At 40.9% G+C, this 14,187-nt stretch overlaps 1 protein-coding gene across 2 annotated transcripts in view; it reads left to right on the top strand.

Moving 5' to 3' along the window:
- LOC137072623 (proto-oncogene vav-like) overlaps positions 1–14,187 on the top strand; it is a 69,723-nt gene that overhangs the window by 34,574 nt on the left and 20,962 nt on the right. For both annotated transcript variants that reach the window (XM_067440493.1, XM_067440492.1), the window contains exons 11-18: positions 8,281–8,349; positions 8,422–8,525; positions 10,880–10,979; positions 11,121–11,216; positions 11,307–11,375; positions 11,559–11,645; positions 11,860–11,945; positions 14,183–14,187. The exon at positions 14,183–14,187 is cut by the window's right edge and continues 131 nt beyond it. In XM_067440493.1, the coding sequence (XP_067296594.1) occupies positions 8,281–8,349; positions 8,422–8,525; positions 10,880–10,979; positions 11,121–11,216; positions 11,307–11,375; positions 11,559–11,645; positions 11,860–11,945; positions 14,183–14,187 (616 nt within the window). The remainder of the gene's footprint in view (positions 1–8,280; positions 8,350–8,421; positions 8,526–10,879; positions 10,980–11,120; positions 11,217–11,306; positions 11,376–11,558; positions 11,646–11,859; positions 11,946–14,182) is intronic.

Here is a 14,187-nt window from a genome sequence, read left to right as displayed (position 1 = left end):
TGCATATTCACAACGAGTGAATACGGAAGCCTTAAACTTCAAATGGTGATTGGGAACAAAATAAAATTATGATCAAAGTTATTCAACTAATTATAGAAATAACAATTATTAATTAGGTTTTAATTTAATTCTATAAACTCTAATACTGATCTGCCAACATTGTCCCTCTATGATAAATTAAAATAAGCTGATAACATCACTGTTTACTCCAGAACGACTGTACAGCCAAATCTAATTCTGCTGCAGTATTGTCCTGTTTAACACTGAAGCTGCTCTGACACAATCGGCGCTGGAGAAGAGCGATAGAAATAAAGATGACTGATTGATTGATTGATTGAACAAGTACAAATACCGATGCAGATTAAGACTAGGCAATTTCCTAGGCAGATATTGATTTGGGACTATATTATGGGGAAGCACAGGCGAAGGATCACTTGGTCTTAGTACACGATGTAACTACAGAATAGTCAGGTTTTAAATAGGAAAAATATTCTCTTTGAACAATAAAGTCTATGGTCATTTCTGAGCGCGATGCTAATGGTCTAATCCGATTCAATGATGTATGCTAAGCTATGCTAAAAGTGCTACCGCCAGATACAGAGATCGGCTGAATGTATTCAAAAACGGTAAAACTCAGCTGTTTCACTCATTCACACAAGCTCAGAGATCTACTCACTCAACTTAGGCCAGAGACACACTGCAAGCGTGGTGTGAGCGTGGCGTTTCTGTTGCGTGACAGCCGTGGGGTGGCTACCTGGCGTTTTCTCTGTCTTTGCACACCAGGAGCGTGTCTGACGCGGCGCTGCTGCTATTAATGTACAGGGAAGCCCTATACTTCATGTTAAATATAAATAGATTGCCTATTGATACAGCAAAGACAACGTCGGCAGTAGCCTATTGCCCATACATATCTATGGTATTGACGGCAAAATAGGCTACACAATATTTCATTCTGTATTGACAGTTGCAATATTTCAAAATCGATAATTGTCATTTTTTATTATTGCAATTAGGCCTATATCTGCATTTATGTTAACCTACAGACTTTCAAACATGAAAATGTCATTTATTAATATGTATTCGTGTCAAAATTGCATATAAACATCTTTTCCTATTCTATTTTGCCTGGAGACGTTTCCAACACGCTCACGTGTCGCCTGAAAAATAGGCTTCTTTTCTATTTGAAGCATGCACGCATTTTCCTCGCGGCTCACATGCAACGCAGGCAGTATGCAAGCTCTAACCGGTTACTATGGGAGCCGAAATAAAAACAGACACGCCACGCAGCCGAGACGCTCACGGCACGCTTGCAGTGTGTCCCCGGCCTTACTGTAGTACACACACAGTGATGGGCAGTATTTCAGATACATGCAGGGTTGCCAACTTTTAAGTCAGGTTGGAGTGAGATTTTTTGGGGGCGGGCGGGGGGGGGGGGGGGGGTAATGCTGTTGATCTTGATTCAGTATCAGTTTATGTCTAGTATATTTACTGTACATAATAAGAAAAAATATGTTTGTTTTAGCACTAGTTTAAACATTTCTTGGGTCAAATTATATGTGCCATTCCTTAATATTCCTTAATATTCACTTGTGAGTGCTTATAAGCAGAGCCGGCCCAGCCACCCAAGAAGTCCTCGCTGCAGCCTGTAGCACGATGACGTTGCTGGATCCGATCCAACGCGTACTGGACGCGCATGCGCGGTGGTTTCATTCACAATTCGATGACGTCATATACGCATGCGCAGAAGAGTTTTGGGGACATTGAATTCACAGGAGAGTTTTGCTGGATAGATAAATACGAAGATAAATACTCAAACCGCTCGCGCAAAAATAATGATTAATAACATGCGCACGCCATCAGGACACACGTTTTGCATTTTCCCTTGAATGTGTAGGCTACTGGTATTTTAAAGTTCTTTACAGATCGTGTTGCATTGAGGATTAAAATTACAGAGACAATTACTTGACTAATTTTTCCTTCCACTCAACAGCAAGTATGATCAGAATATATAAAAAATTAACTGTTTTGCATGCATGCACAGCGAAACTAGGATAATTTAAGCATCACATTTATGAAAAGATGATTTATTAATCAATAATTACTTAATACTATTTATCAGTTCTACAACTACACAGTTTAGAACATCATCTATGTAGCCTACAATAATGATCATGACTAGCGCATACGCATAATAAGTTAACCCAGAGATCGGTATGAATGACATTGCCATAACGATCCACCATCCAGTACGTATTGGATCTGATCCAGCAACGTCATCGTGCTACAGGCTGCAGCGAGGGGTGTCTCCAGCCACTAAGCGACCCTTGCAATTGCAAAGGGCCCCGTGGCCTGCAGAGGGCCCCCTAGAGAGCGCACGCACCTCGCCTCATCTGTTTGGGGAGGTGTTTATTATACTCGAAGCAGACTGGGTGCAGGCGTGATGAGACGTCATGCTCGGCCAGATTCGCCTCGAGCTTCTTCGGTTCCGGAGCCGCACGCAAAGTTACAAAATTTGACGTGCACACCGCCAAGCGAAATTGGGTCTCGCGCACTCCTCGTTGACGCAATTTTTGCCGCGCTCGTGCGGACGCGCAAGTATAAACAAGGCTTAAAGCTACACTGAAGTTGGCCGCTTGATAAATGCAAGTTAATTCTTCAGTTCAATATTTGTGTCTAAAAAAGGCACATAAGTTCCTGTAGAGATAGCAATACACATTCTCCTTTTTTTTGGCCAAATAAATGAAAGCATGTCATCAATGTCTTTCTCTTGCTGTATCAAAATCTCACCTAGCTTTCCTCAGAGATAGTCAAGTTCAGTTTGTGCATGATTACATGATATAACAATTGTGTTAATACTGTATCCTGAATTGTGGATAAGTAAGCTATATATCATATTATGCTGAAGTAAATTTCTGGAGTGTTAACAAGTAAAAGCAAAAACAACAACAACAACCGTACAGAACTTAAAAACCGTGACCCTAAAGCCGTGATACGAACCGAACCGTGGCTTTTGTGAACCGTGCCACCCATAATGTGTACCTAAAGCAGTTTTCATCAATTTTATTTATTGCTTTTGGTATTTATTCAAGTGTATTTTTTGTTAACAGACTGAGAGTCCATTGCTTTTCTTGTTTTTTGGTTCTTTTGTTAATTTATTGTGGATATTTAAAATGTTTTCCGTATCAGAGTCTTTAGAGATAAAAGTTTATTGATCTTTAAAAAAGGTGTACCTGCATTATTATGCCATTATCATTATTTTAGATGAAAATGGGTTTAGAACGAAAAATCTTATCATTTATCGCAATAATTTCTTGACCAATTTATTGTCCAGCAAAATTTGTTATCGTGTGCTGTTTTTGCCTTTTAAACTCTGGTGTCAATTAAAAATGTTTCTTTGATGGTCAGTGAAAATCACTTTATCAGTCTTTTTATTCAGCAAGTTCATCCGTGTGTGTTCATTGCACTGCACTGCCATTCAGCTCAGTGGTATCATAATTTTCCTGTTAGACATCAAACATGGAACTCAACTCAAGAACTCAAGGTCTTTTATTGACGTTCTGTACATGTTACCACATAAGAACGAAATACGTACTCAGGACCAGCAGCGTAAAAAAAGATAATTATCATACAGTAGGCTACATAGAATAATTAAAACATAATTTAATAGACTACAAAATTTTAAAGTAACATAGTAGATATATGTACAGTATAGTTATAAGGTAGTCATTGCTTTTCTTTAGGCCTTACTTAAAACAGTCAAGGGCCTCCAACCAAATTTTGCTTAGGGCCCCCAAAGGTCTAGGGCCGGCTCTGCTTATAAGTATCATTATTCATTAAAAATATTAGGATGAAAGTTATTCAATTTTTGAAATTTCACATTTAAAGAAATCTAGTGTTTGATCATCATATCTATATATTTATTAGAATGCAAAGACTGCAATATATTTTTGAGCAACTAGATTAGATACATGCCAAAACGCTATTTATTGTTTGAATTTCATTAAAACACATTTTTAAAAATTTAAGCTTATAGCTTTGTTTAATATCAAAAGCAGGTTTGGCAATTTGGCGTGAGATTGAGTTGGGCGGAGTGAGAGCGTGACACAGAGCCTCACGCCAGATGCGTGAGAGTTGGCAACCCTGTACATGTATTTAAAATACATATTTGAAATACAAAATACTATTTTGTATTTTAAAGCCTTTTGAAAACTGTAATGTAATTTGTATTTAAATACATTTAAGATGAGTATTTTTGTATTTTCAAAATAGCCAGTCAACCTCTTTTCAGACCAGACACGCCCCTCCCCCAACCCCAGCATTCATGCATGTGAGCCGCAGCTGCTTCTTGACTTTTCTGAAACGGTGAGGATATCATGGTCAATTGTACTTGTTGATTAAAGTAGCTTGTCAGCTGTGTTTGAAGCATTAACATTACTGCATGTTAGGGATGGGTGATGTCATATATAAATATATAAATTGTGAAACGATGAAACGTTTTCTAAATAGATAGGCCTATCGGGATAAGCAAATATATCTGTGCAGCTTTTAGTGGGCAGGAATAATTGGATTGTTATGGAAAAAGCAGCAATTAAGGGTGAATGAGTTATTGGGTGTGATGTGATTTGTGTTATTATAACTGCCGCGAAAGGAAATTTAAATTCACACTTGCACATTGGCAGGCAGTTTTTGAGACGGAGTGGAGCTGACAAATAGCCCTACACTTTTGACTTAAAGGGATAGTTCACCCAAAAATGAAAATTCTGTCATCCCTCAAGTTGTTCCAAACCTGTGTGAGTTTCTTTGTTCTGATAAACACAAAAGAAGATATTTTGAAAAATGTTTGTAACAAAGCAGACAGAGTAACCATTGACTATCATAATATTGTTTTCCCTACTATGGTAGTCAATGGTTGCTCTATAAAGCTAAAAAATACTCAGCAATGCTGTTGACTTATGAATTTTTCACATGGCTTTTCTTAAAGCATATTAAAAACACCACAAAGATATATAATAACATTTTTTAGAGGTCTGTTTGAATTCAAAGTTGTTAAAACATTGATAATGATCTGTAATCCTTGTTAATAAATGATACCTTTATGAAAATGTATTTACATTGATGTACCATTGGTAGTTAGTAGCCATGACTATAATAAACAACTATAATAATCATATTTATCTATTGAGCATGGCTGTACTACATCATTACTGTAGTATCCAAGGTAATTTGGTTTTAGTAGTAGTAACCATGAAATATCTAAATAATATCTGTGGTTCTTGTAGTTTTATATGTATTTATATTTAATACATTTTTAAAAGGGCAGTCAAAGAAAACAAATTATAGAAGAAAAGTTGACCTTTGACCTTTTGTCAGCACTATTAGGCAATCGACATTTGTGAAATGTAGTCATAATTATCAGATCAATTGCTGAGTTATGGCCGAAAAAGTATTTTGTGAGGTCACCTTTGACTTTTGAACACAAACTAGGGAACATAGCACACTTAAAGCACTGTTTGTAGATATGCATCTTTATGTTGTATTCATTTGTCCTATTCTGACAATAGCCTATTGTCATTTGTTTATACGTATATATTTTATTACTGACCATTATACTTGATTACTTAATTACTTGAAAATGTTTTACTTATATTAAGCAATTGCTTATTGCTGTGGTTTACTTTTAAGATGTTGGTCATATTTCCCACCCCAAGCGATCGTGTTATTAAAGATAAATAGCACATATAAAATATGCTAATCCCAGGATTGAGCTATGAATAATACATTTACTAATAATTTGTTCAATTTAAATAAATTCATTTGCTTTGCTAGTAATTTAGTGATTCTGCATTTCCTATGCATAAAGGTCTTAAAAAGTCTTACATTTGACTTGGTGAAACCTGCATATACCCTGTGTTCATGTTAGTTCACAGTGCATTGACTAATGTTAACAAGATTTTAATTAAGTATTAGTAAATGTTGAAATTAACATTAACAAAGATAAATAAATGCTTTATAAGTGCAGTTAATTAATGTTAACTTATGAACCTTATTGTAAAGTGTTACTATTTTGACTATATACGGGCGCAGTGAACACAAAAAATATTAGGGGGCGATAGAGAGCAAGATGTGTGTGTATTGCCGGGGACATACACACATTTTTTTTCTCATTTTACCATCAATCTGAGGACCTCTCTGAAACCTTGAGAGAAGCCTTTAAATAGTCAGTGGAGGCCATTACAGTGAAAACAAAGTGAGGACCGGCCTAAATGTCCTCACTTTGTAAAAAGGTCCTCACTCCAAAGGTTAAAAACTCACGCTGGTCCTCACAAAGATAGCCATGCAAACACACACACACACACACACACACACACACACACACACACACACACACACACACACACACACACACACACTAACAATAACCCTACCCCTAAACCAACCCATCACACACACATACAAAAAAAAAAACAACCCTACTCCTAAACCTACCCATCACACACACACACACACACACACACACACACAAAAAAACCAACCCTACTCCTAAACCTACCCATCACACACACACACGCACAGTCGTGTTTCCATGTTTTATGGGGACTTTCCATAGGCGTAATGGATTTCATACTGTACACACAGGACATCCTATCCCCCTACACTGCCCCTGCCCCTAAACCTACCCATCACAGGAAACATTCTGCATTTTTACTTTCTCAAAAAATCTCCTTCTGTGTGATTTATGAGATGTTTTCCTCATGGGGACCTAAAAATGTCCCCACAAGGACAAGGATTTCGGATATTGCCATCTTTGTGGGGACATTTTGTCCCCATAACGTAGGGATTACCAGGTCGCACGCACGGACGCACTCAGTCACGCACACACACACACTAAAACTAACCCAACACCTTAACCTACCCATCAAACACACTAACAATAACCCTACCCCTAAACCAACCCATCACACACACACACACAAAAAACCAACCCTACTCCTAAACCTACCCATCACACACACGCACGCACGGACGCACTCACTCACGCACACACGCACGCACACACACACACACACTAAAACTAACCCAACACTTTAACCTACCCATCAAACACACCAACAATAACCCTACCCCTAAACCAACCCATCACACACACACACACACGCACGCACACACACACACACACACACACACACACACACACACACACACACACACACACACACACACACACACACACACACACACACACACACACACACACACACACACTAACAATAACCCTACCCCTAAACCAACCCATCACACACACATACAAAAAAAAAAACAACCCTACTCCTAAACCTACCCATCACACACACACACACACACACACACACACACACACAAAAACCAACCCTACTCCTAAACCTACCCATCACACACACACACACGCACGCACGGACGCACTCACTCACGCACACACGCACGCACACACACACACACACACACTAAAACTAACCCAACACTTTAACCTACCCATCAAACACACTAACAATAACCCTACCCCTAAACCAACCCATCACACACACACACACGCACGCACGCGCACGCGCACGCGCACACACACACACACACACACACACACACACACACACACACACACACACACACACACACACACACACACACACACACACACTAAAACTAACCCAACCCCTAAACCTACCCATCACACACACAAACACACACACACACACACACACACACACACACACACACACACACACACACACACACACACATTCTGCATTTTTATATTTTCCACAAAAAAACAAACATTGTGTGTGATTTTTAAGTTTCTTAAAGAGGACCAAAATATATCCCCACAAGGACAAGGATTTCAGATATTGCCATCTTTGAGTTTACCTGGACCCCACACCATACACAGAGAAAGTAATATAACAGTAAATGTAGGGCAGAGAAACCGAATTAGATCAAATATGAAATGTATTTGCTAAGGCCCCATGTTTGTAAGTAGAAGTTTTGTGTCAGGCCACATGAGAAGCGACTCTTTGAAAGGTCACACGCTCCACAGCTTCCGAGGCGCTGACCATTGGGCCGGTGCGATGTGCAGGTGCTGTGGTTTACTGATTATCTCTCACTCGCTTCTAATAATGAGAAAACCGTGTCAGTCAGCCTGAAAGCGAAAGCATTTCATCAGCAGGGTCTGTAACCACAAACATACAGGCACTTCTCTCACAGGCAGACACGAAGCCCTCAGATGTGTGTTTGCTTGTGTGTCCGCAGCACTTTCTGAAACCACTGCAACCTTTCCTTCTGCCTGTGGACGTGGAGAACATCTTCATTAATATTTACGTGAGTCTCTACATCATAACCTCATGATGTTTCAGTTCATCTGTTCAGCTCAGTAATCTGCATCTCTCACAGGATCTGGCCACGACCCATCGCTCTCTCCATCATGAGCTGGAGGAGTCCATACTGCGTTTAGGAGCTGCGAATCTCTATCAAATCTTTATTGACTACAAGGAGAGGTACAACACACACACACACACACACACACACACACACACACACACACACACACACACACACACACACACACACTTGCTGAGGCACATGAAACATCACGCCAAGAATAACGGCTGGCAATGGAGACGGGCTATGTGTTATCTTTCTGGGAGCGGAGCAGGCACGGTTAGCCCTCAAGGGGGAATTTCTCACTGCGAAAGTTTCGCTCCTGGCTGGCTCGCCGTTATGAGTGAAGAGAGTCAAGACGCTGAACCCCGCGTCTCTAGCCTTACGTTTGCCAAGGCAGTGGGAATCTCAGACGGAGCAGATAGAGTACTGTGGGTGAATACCAGCACTTATTGCTTGCCTATGATTCTGAAGGAAAGGACATGTTTTCAGTAGAGACAAATATATATAAAATATATGTTTCCTGTTTCACACAGCAAAGCACAAAATACGATAAGCTAGCAGAGCTTATGACTTGTGCCATAGATCAACTAAGCTTGAACTTGTCTGGCTTGATACAGAAGATTGCAGACCTGGGCAAACGATATCTGTGGAGTCATAAGTGTCCAACTCTGGTGAGCCTTCCCTTTCTCCCAGACCTGCTTACTTATGTGTCAGGTTCACGGAGACGTCCATACTCTGCTTGCATGGCTCATTTGGCTTTGAGATAATTGAATGTACAGGGGCTACACAAGCAGGGTTATGGAAGGATACCTTGGGTGGAAAGGAATTTAGGAAATTACTTTTTCTCTAGGACAGGGGTGTCCAGACTCAGTCCTGGAGGGCCACTGTCCTACAGAGTTTCGCTCCAACCAACTCCAAATGATCTGCATGTAAGTTTCTATTATGCCTAGTTACACCTTGATTACCTGGTTCAGGTGTGTTTAATTGTGGTTGGAACTAAACTCTGCAAGACAGTGGCAGAGTTTGGACACCCCTGCTCTAGGACATCCTCCCGTTTTGCCCTCAAAACCTGGTCTGCGCAAGCAGGGCTTGGAACATCCTTCCATAGCCCTGCTTGTGCAGACAAGGTTTTGAGGGTGGAAAGGAGTTTAGTGAACCTTTACCTTTCCTCTAGGACAGGGGTGTCCAGATTCGTGTGTTATCTTTCTGGGAGCGGAGCAGAACTGCCCTAGTGTGCAAAGCTCCATCAGCTCGATCAGCCAGCGCATACTCTCTGCCCAACAACCTCAATGTCATCTGACAAGGCTTGGAAGGCAGGTTTAAGGGCCAAACTCGGCCCTGTAGGCCACTGCAGAGTTTAACTCCAACCCAGTGAAACACACCTGAACCAGATAATCAAGGTGTAACTAGGCATAATAGAAAATTACATGCAGGTATTTTGTAGCTGGTTAGAGCACAACTCTGTAGGACAGTGACCCTCCAGGACATCCTCATCACTCAATGCTCCCCTTTTTTCCTCCAAACCTGGTTAGATGACCGTGTTGAGTGGGCAGAGCGTATGCACTGGCTGATCAAGCTGGTGGAGCTTTGCACACTAGGGCGGTTCTGCACACTTTCCTGGCAGACCTGCTCAAAGACTTGGATCAAGAGAGGGTTTATTGAGGCGGATTCTCAACTGCGTGTAGCCACAGATCTAGCTCTTTGCAAGCAGACGACCTGCTCTATTGGCCGGTCTATGGCTGCTTTGGTGACAATAGGGAGGCATCTGTGGTTTTTCAAACATCAAGGTGTGTGATAAAGCTGTCCACCATGATGCCCATGTCTTGTCCCCTCTGGACTTTTCCACCCTGAGGAGGGTGCTGGAGTACAAGATGTTGACTAGAGGATAAAGGGCATCAGCTTGAGCCTGGCACTCATTAACTCAAGACTGGGGAAGTCTAAACTGAGGTTGGGACCACTTCTCGCCCTAACAAAGGTTAGAGATGTGTCAAGATGGACTTAGCTGAGGCTGTGAATTTTCTGGTGGCTTTGCTTTAAGGGATAGCAAAATGCTTACCGCTTGACCACTAACACATTATGGGTTCAGGACTGAGGCTGTTTTTAGTGCAGACTGATTCTGGCCACAAGAAAAAAAAAACTGACATTGGTAAGCATGGCGTAGTTTGTATTCATAGTGTTGTGTTTGAAAGGGAACATCTAGCTTAAATATGTAACACTGCTTCACGTTGCTATTCTTCGGGCTTGTCTGCGTGGCTTCCTTCAGCTGATATTACATGTGCCTCCGAAGCCAGGTTCAACAAAGCTTCAGTCAATGCAGCTTTTAGTTCCCTTCTCAGGGAACCAGGTTATATACATAACCTATACTTCCTCATTTGCATTTATTTTAACTTGCAATACTAAAATAACTTAAATAAAACCGGAATTAACTAAAACTTTAAGTAAAATGGAAATGCAAACTGTGTCACAGGCTGCTGCTGTACGGACGTTACTGCAGTCAGGTGGAAGCCGCCACCAAACACCTGGACAAAATCACCAGCACCAGAGAAGATGTAAAGATGAAACTAGAGGTCAGAAACACACACAAACACACAGACCAACGACACATTTTGATCTGATATAAATACTAGGGACTTACCTAGAACTGAGATAACCACCTTTAGAGGTTTTACTTAGCAGAGCCGCTCATGTTTAGCGGTTGTGTTTGTCAGGAGTGTTCGATGAGAGCCAACAGTGGCAGGTTTTCACTGCGAGATCTGCTGATGGTTCCCATGCAGAGAGTCCTGAAGTATCATCTGCTGCTGCAGGTTAAACACACACACACACACACACACGTTTCTTCTCGTTTCACCTAATTACCGATGATGTTTTCATTTAATGACAAATGTGCCTCTCAGGAGCTCATGAAACATACAGTGGACCAACAAGACAAGGAAAACTTACGCACTGCACTGGATGCCATGAGGGTAAAACAATGTCTTAACCTTCAAAGCTCAGATATAATTAAAGAAATTATACTTTTATTCAACAAGGACACATTCAATTTATCAAAAGGGAAAGACATTTATTACGCAAAACGATGTCTATATCATATAGGTGCTTTTGAACGTTTCAATTGAAAAAATTAACGTGATGTGTGTGTTGTGCAGGATCTGGCTCAGTGTGTGAACGAGGTGAAGAGAGACAATGAGATCATACGTCAGATAACATCCTTTCAGCTTTCCCTCGAGAACATGGTACAGAAGCGCTTGAGAACGATTGACTCTGACTGATTCTGGTTCATTTGTGTTCATTCAGACTCTCTCTCTCTCTCTCTCTCTCTCTCTCTCTCTCTCTCTCTCTCTCTCTCCCTATCTCTCTCTCTCTCTCTCTCTCTCTCCCTCTCTCTCTCTCTCTCTCTCTCTCTCTCTCTCTCTCTCTCTCTCTCTCTCTCTCTCTCTCTCTATTTAGTCACAGTCTCTGGCGTTATATGGCCGCCCCAAAATAGATGGAGAATTCAAGATCTGCAGCCCAGAGAAGAAATCCAAACAGGACAGGTGTGTGTGTGTGTGTGTGTGTGTGTGTGTGTGTGTGTGTGTGTGTGTGTGTGAGCAGTATTTAAAGCTCTATTAAGGCCCATTCACACCATGAATGATAACTATAACAATAACACTAACTATAACGATAATCTCTCGTCTTCCGCTGCCTTGGCTCCTCCTGTTATGCTCCCGTCACTCGGCCGCGAGACGAGACCGGTGTGTGACGCAGCTGGTACTCATTACCACTCGTCACCGGCTCGCTCTCGCGGTCCACCGCCCCGCTGCTTGCCACACCACAAACTATAACAATAAGTAAAACAGTAACTAAGACTATAGTTCTGCAGTTTTGTCGTCTGTCTCTTTAGATGCTTTTAATGCTGTAACAAAACCCACAAACTACCCAACTAAAGGAAACACTGATCTCCATAACGGTGATCACACATTTTAAATAAAACATTAACATATTTGTTAATTCTCAAAAAGAACTGTGGACAGATGACAGAAATAAAGTAATGAGGGAGATTTAATATCTTTTTAGTTGATTTCAGTCCATTGTCGTTCTTGCGATTTTCTTTTTTTCTTCAGCTGTAATTTGTGTGCTATTTGCAGTTACTCATTTGAAATGGTTGACTTTTGAGGAATTAATTAGATTGATTCTAACTCAGTTCTTTTAAAGGTCCCGTTCTTCGCGTGTTTTCGAAGCTTTGATTATGTTTACAGTGTGCAATATAACATGTGTTCATGTTTCGCGCGTAAAAAAAACACAGTTGTCTTATCTGTACAGCGCTGTTTCCTCTGTCCTAAAAACGGCCTGATGATTTCCTTGTTCTATGAAGTCCCTCCTTCAGAAACACGTAACGAGTTCTGATTGGGTCAGCGCTTCCCGTGTTGTGATTGGACAGCAGCTTAGTGCACGTTGCCCGGAAAGGTCCCGCCTCTTACCATAACGGGGAGATACGCGCGCTCAGTGTTATTGCAGAAATGTCTATATTGCCTTATCAATTTGAGCCGGAATCAGACCCGGAGAATATCGAAGAGGATCGATTACAACCTGCTCAGGAGAGACTTTTGCTGGATGTTTCAGAACGGTCAGCTGTCTATTCAGGAGTTTAAACTGATCATTACACACACCAACAATCGATGGTGTCTGAATGAATTACTACACTTTTATATGCTACGTTTTTCGGATTAGTTTCAATTACCATCTTACGTTAGTTAACAAAGCTAAACAGCGTTGCACTTTGTGTCATGAGTTACATAAACTGTTAAACGGACCGACTTAAATAATAAAATACACTTACCGGTTGTGGCTCATAAACAACAAAGAGGGAACTGCGTCATCTTTTAAGAATAATCTTTCTGCGAATCCGGCATTAAACTGATTGAGATTGAGAAAGCAGTCCTCAGCAAAGTGTGCTGCACATAGTTTTAAATTGTGATTATAATTTTCCGGAACCGAGTTAACCATAAACTGTAGCCATTGATCTCTACGTGCAGCGTCCGTGGGAAGGCCAAACAAAGGTGATCTGACTCCGGGATGAAAATAACAGCGTTTCAATGGCATGGCCACAAACACACTCTACAAAAACAACGCTTCCTATTCTCGACCTGTGAGAGCAAAAGGACCACGCCCCCTATTTTGCGTGTTCTTGTGGGCGGAGCTTTAGTTAATAAACGGTTCTAGTGAGGTCATCACAGCAGGAAGTGCAGCGGTGTAGTCCAAACCGGCCGTTCGCTGTAGGCTTTGAAAGGGAACTTCTGTTAAATAAAATATCTCGCTTGGCATTGAGCTTTGAGCTTTATAATTTTACAGGTATTATTTATGCTCTAACAGCAACATTACACACTAACTAAAGTTTGAAAGATGAAATCGCAAAGAATGGAACCTTTAAATAATAATATTTTCTGTGTCTTAGAATGATTTTAACTCTGTTACAAAAACCACAAACTGCCCAACTAAAGGAAACACTGATCTCCATAATGGTGATCACACAGTTTAAAGCAGCATGGATTTTGATTGGCTGGCAATGTTTTTAGCATTCATTAGCTGGAAAAACATCGTTCTGAAAGTCCAACATTATCGTTGCTCTTTGTCGTTATCGTTATAGTTTCAGTGTGAATTGAGCGATTATTAAAGCTTTATAGTTATACTTCTCGTTTTTGTTGTGATCAAACTATTAGTGTGTAACGTGTGTGTGTGTGTGTGTGTGTGTGTGTGTGTGTGTGTGTGTGTGTGTGTGTGTGTGTGTGCTCAGGTACG

Source organism: Pseudorasbora parva, chromosome 4 (genome assembly GCF_024679245.1).
Source record: "Pseudorasbora parva isolate DD20220531a chromosome 4, ASM2467924v1, whole genome shotgun sequence".
NCBI classification, from domain to species: domain Eukaryota; kingdom Metazoa; phylum Chordata; class Actinopteri; order Cypriniformes; family Gobionidae; genus Pseudorasbora; species Pseudorasbora parva.
Note: the sequence above shows the minus strand (reverse complement) of the source record. Positions and strands in the feature narration are given on the sequence as shown.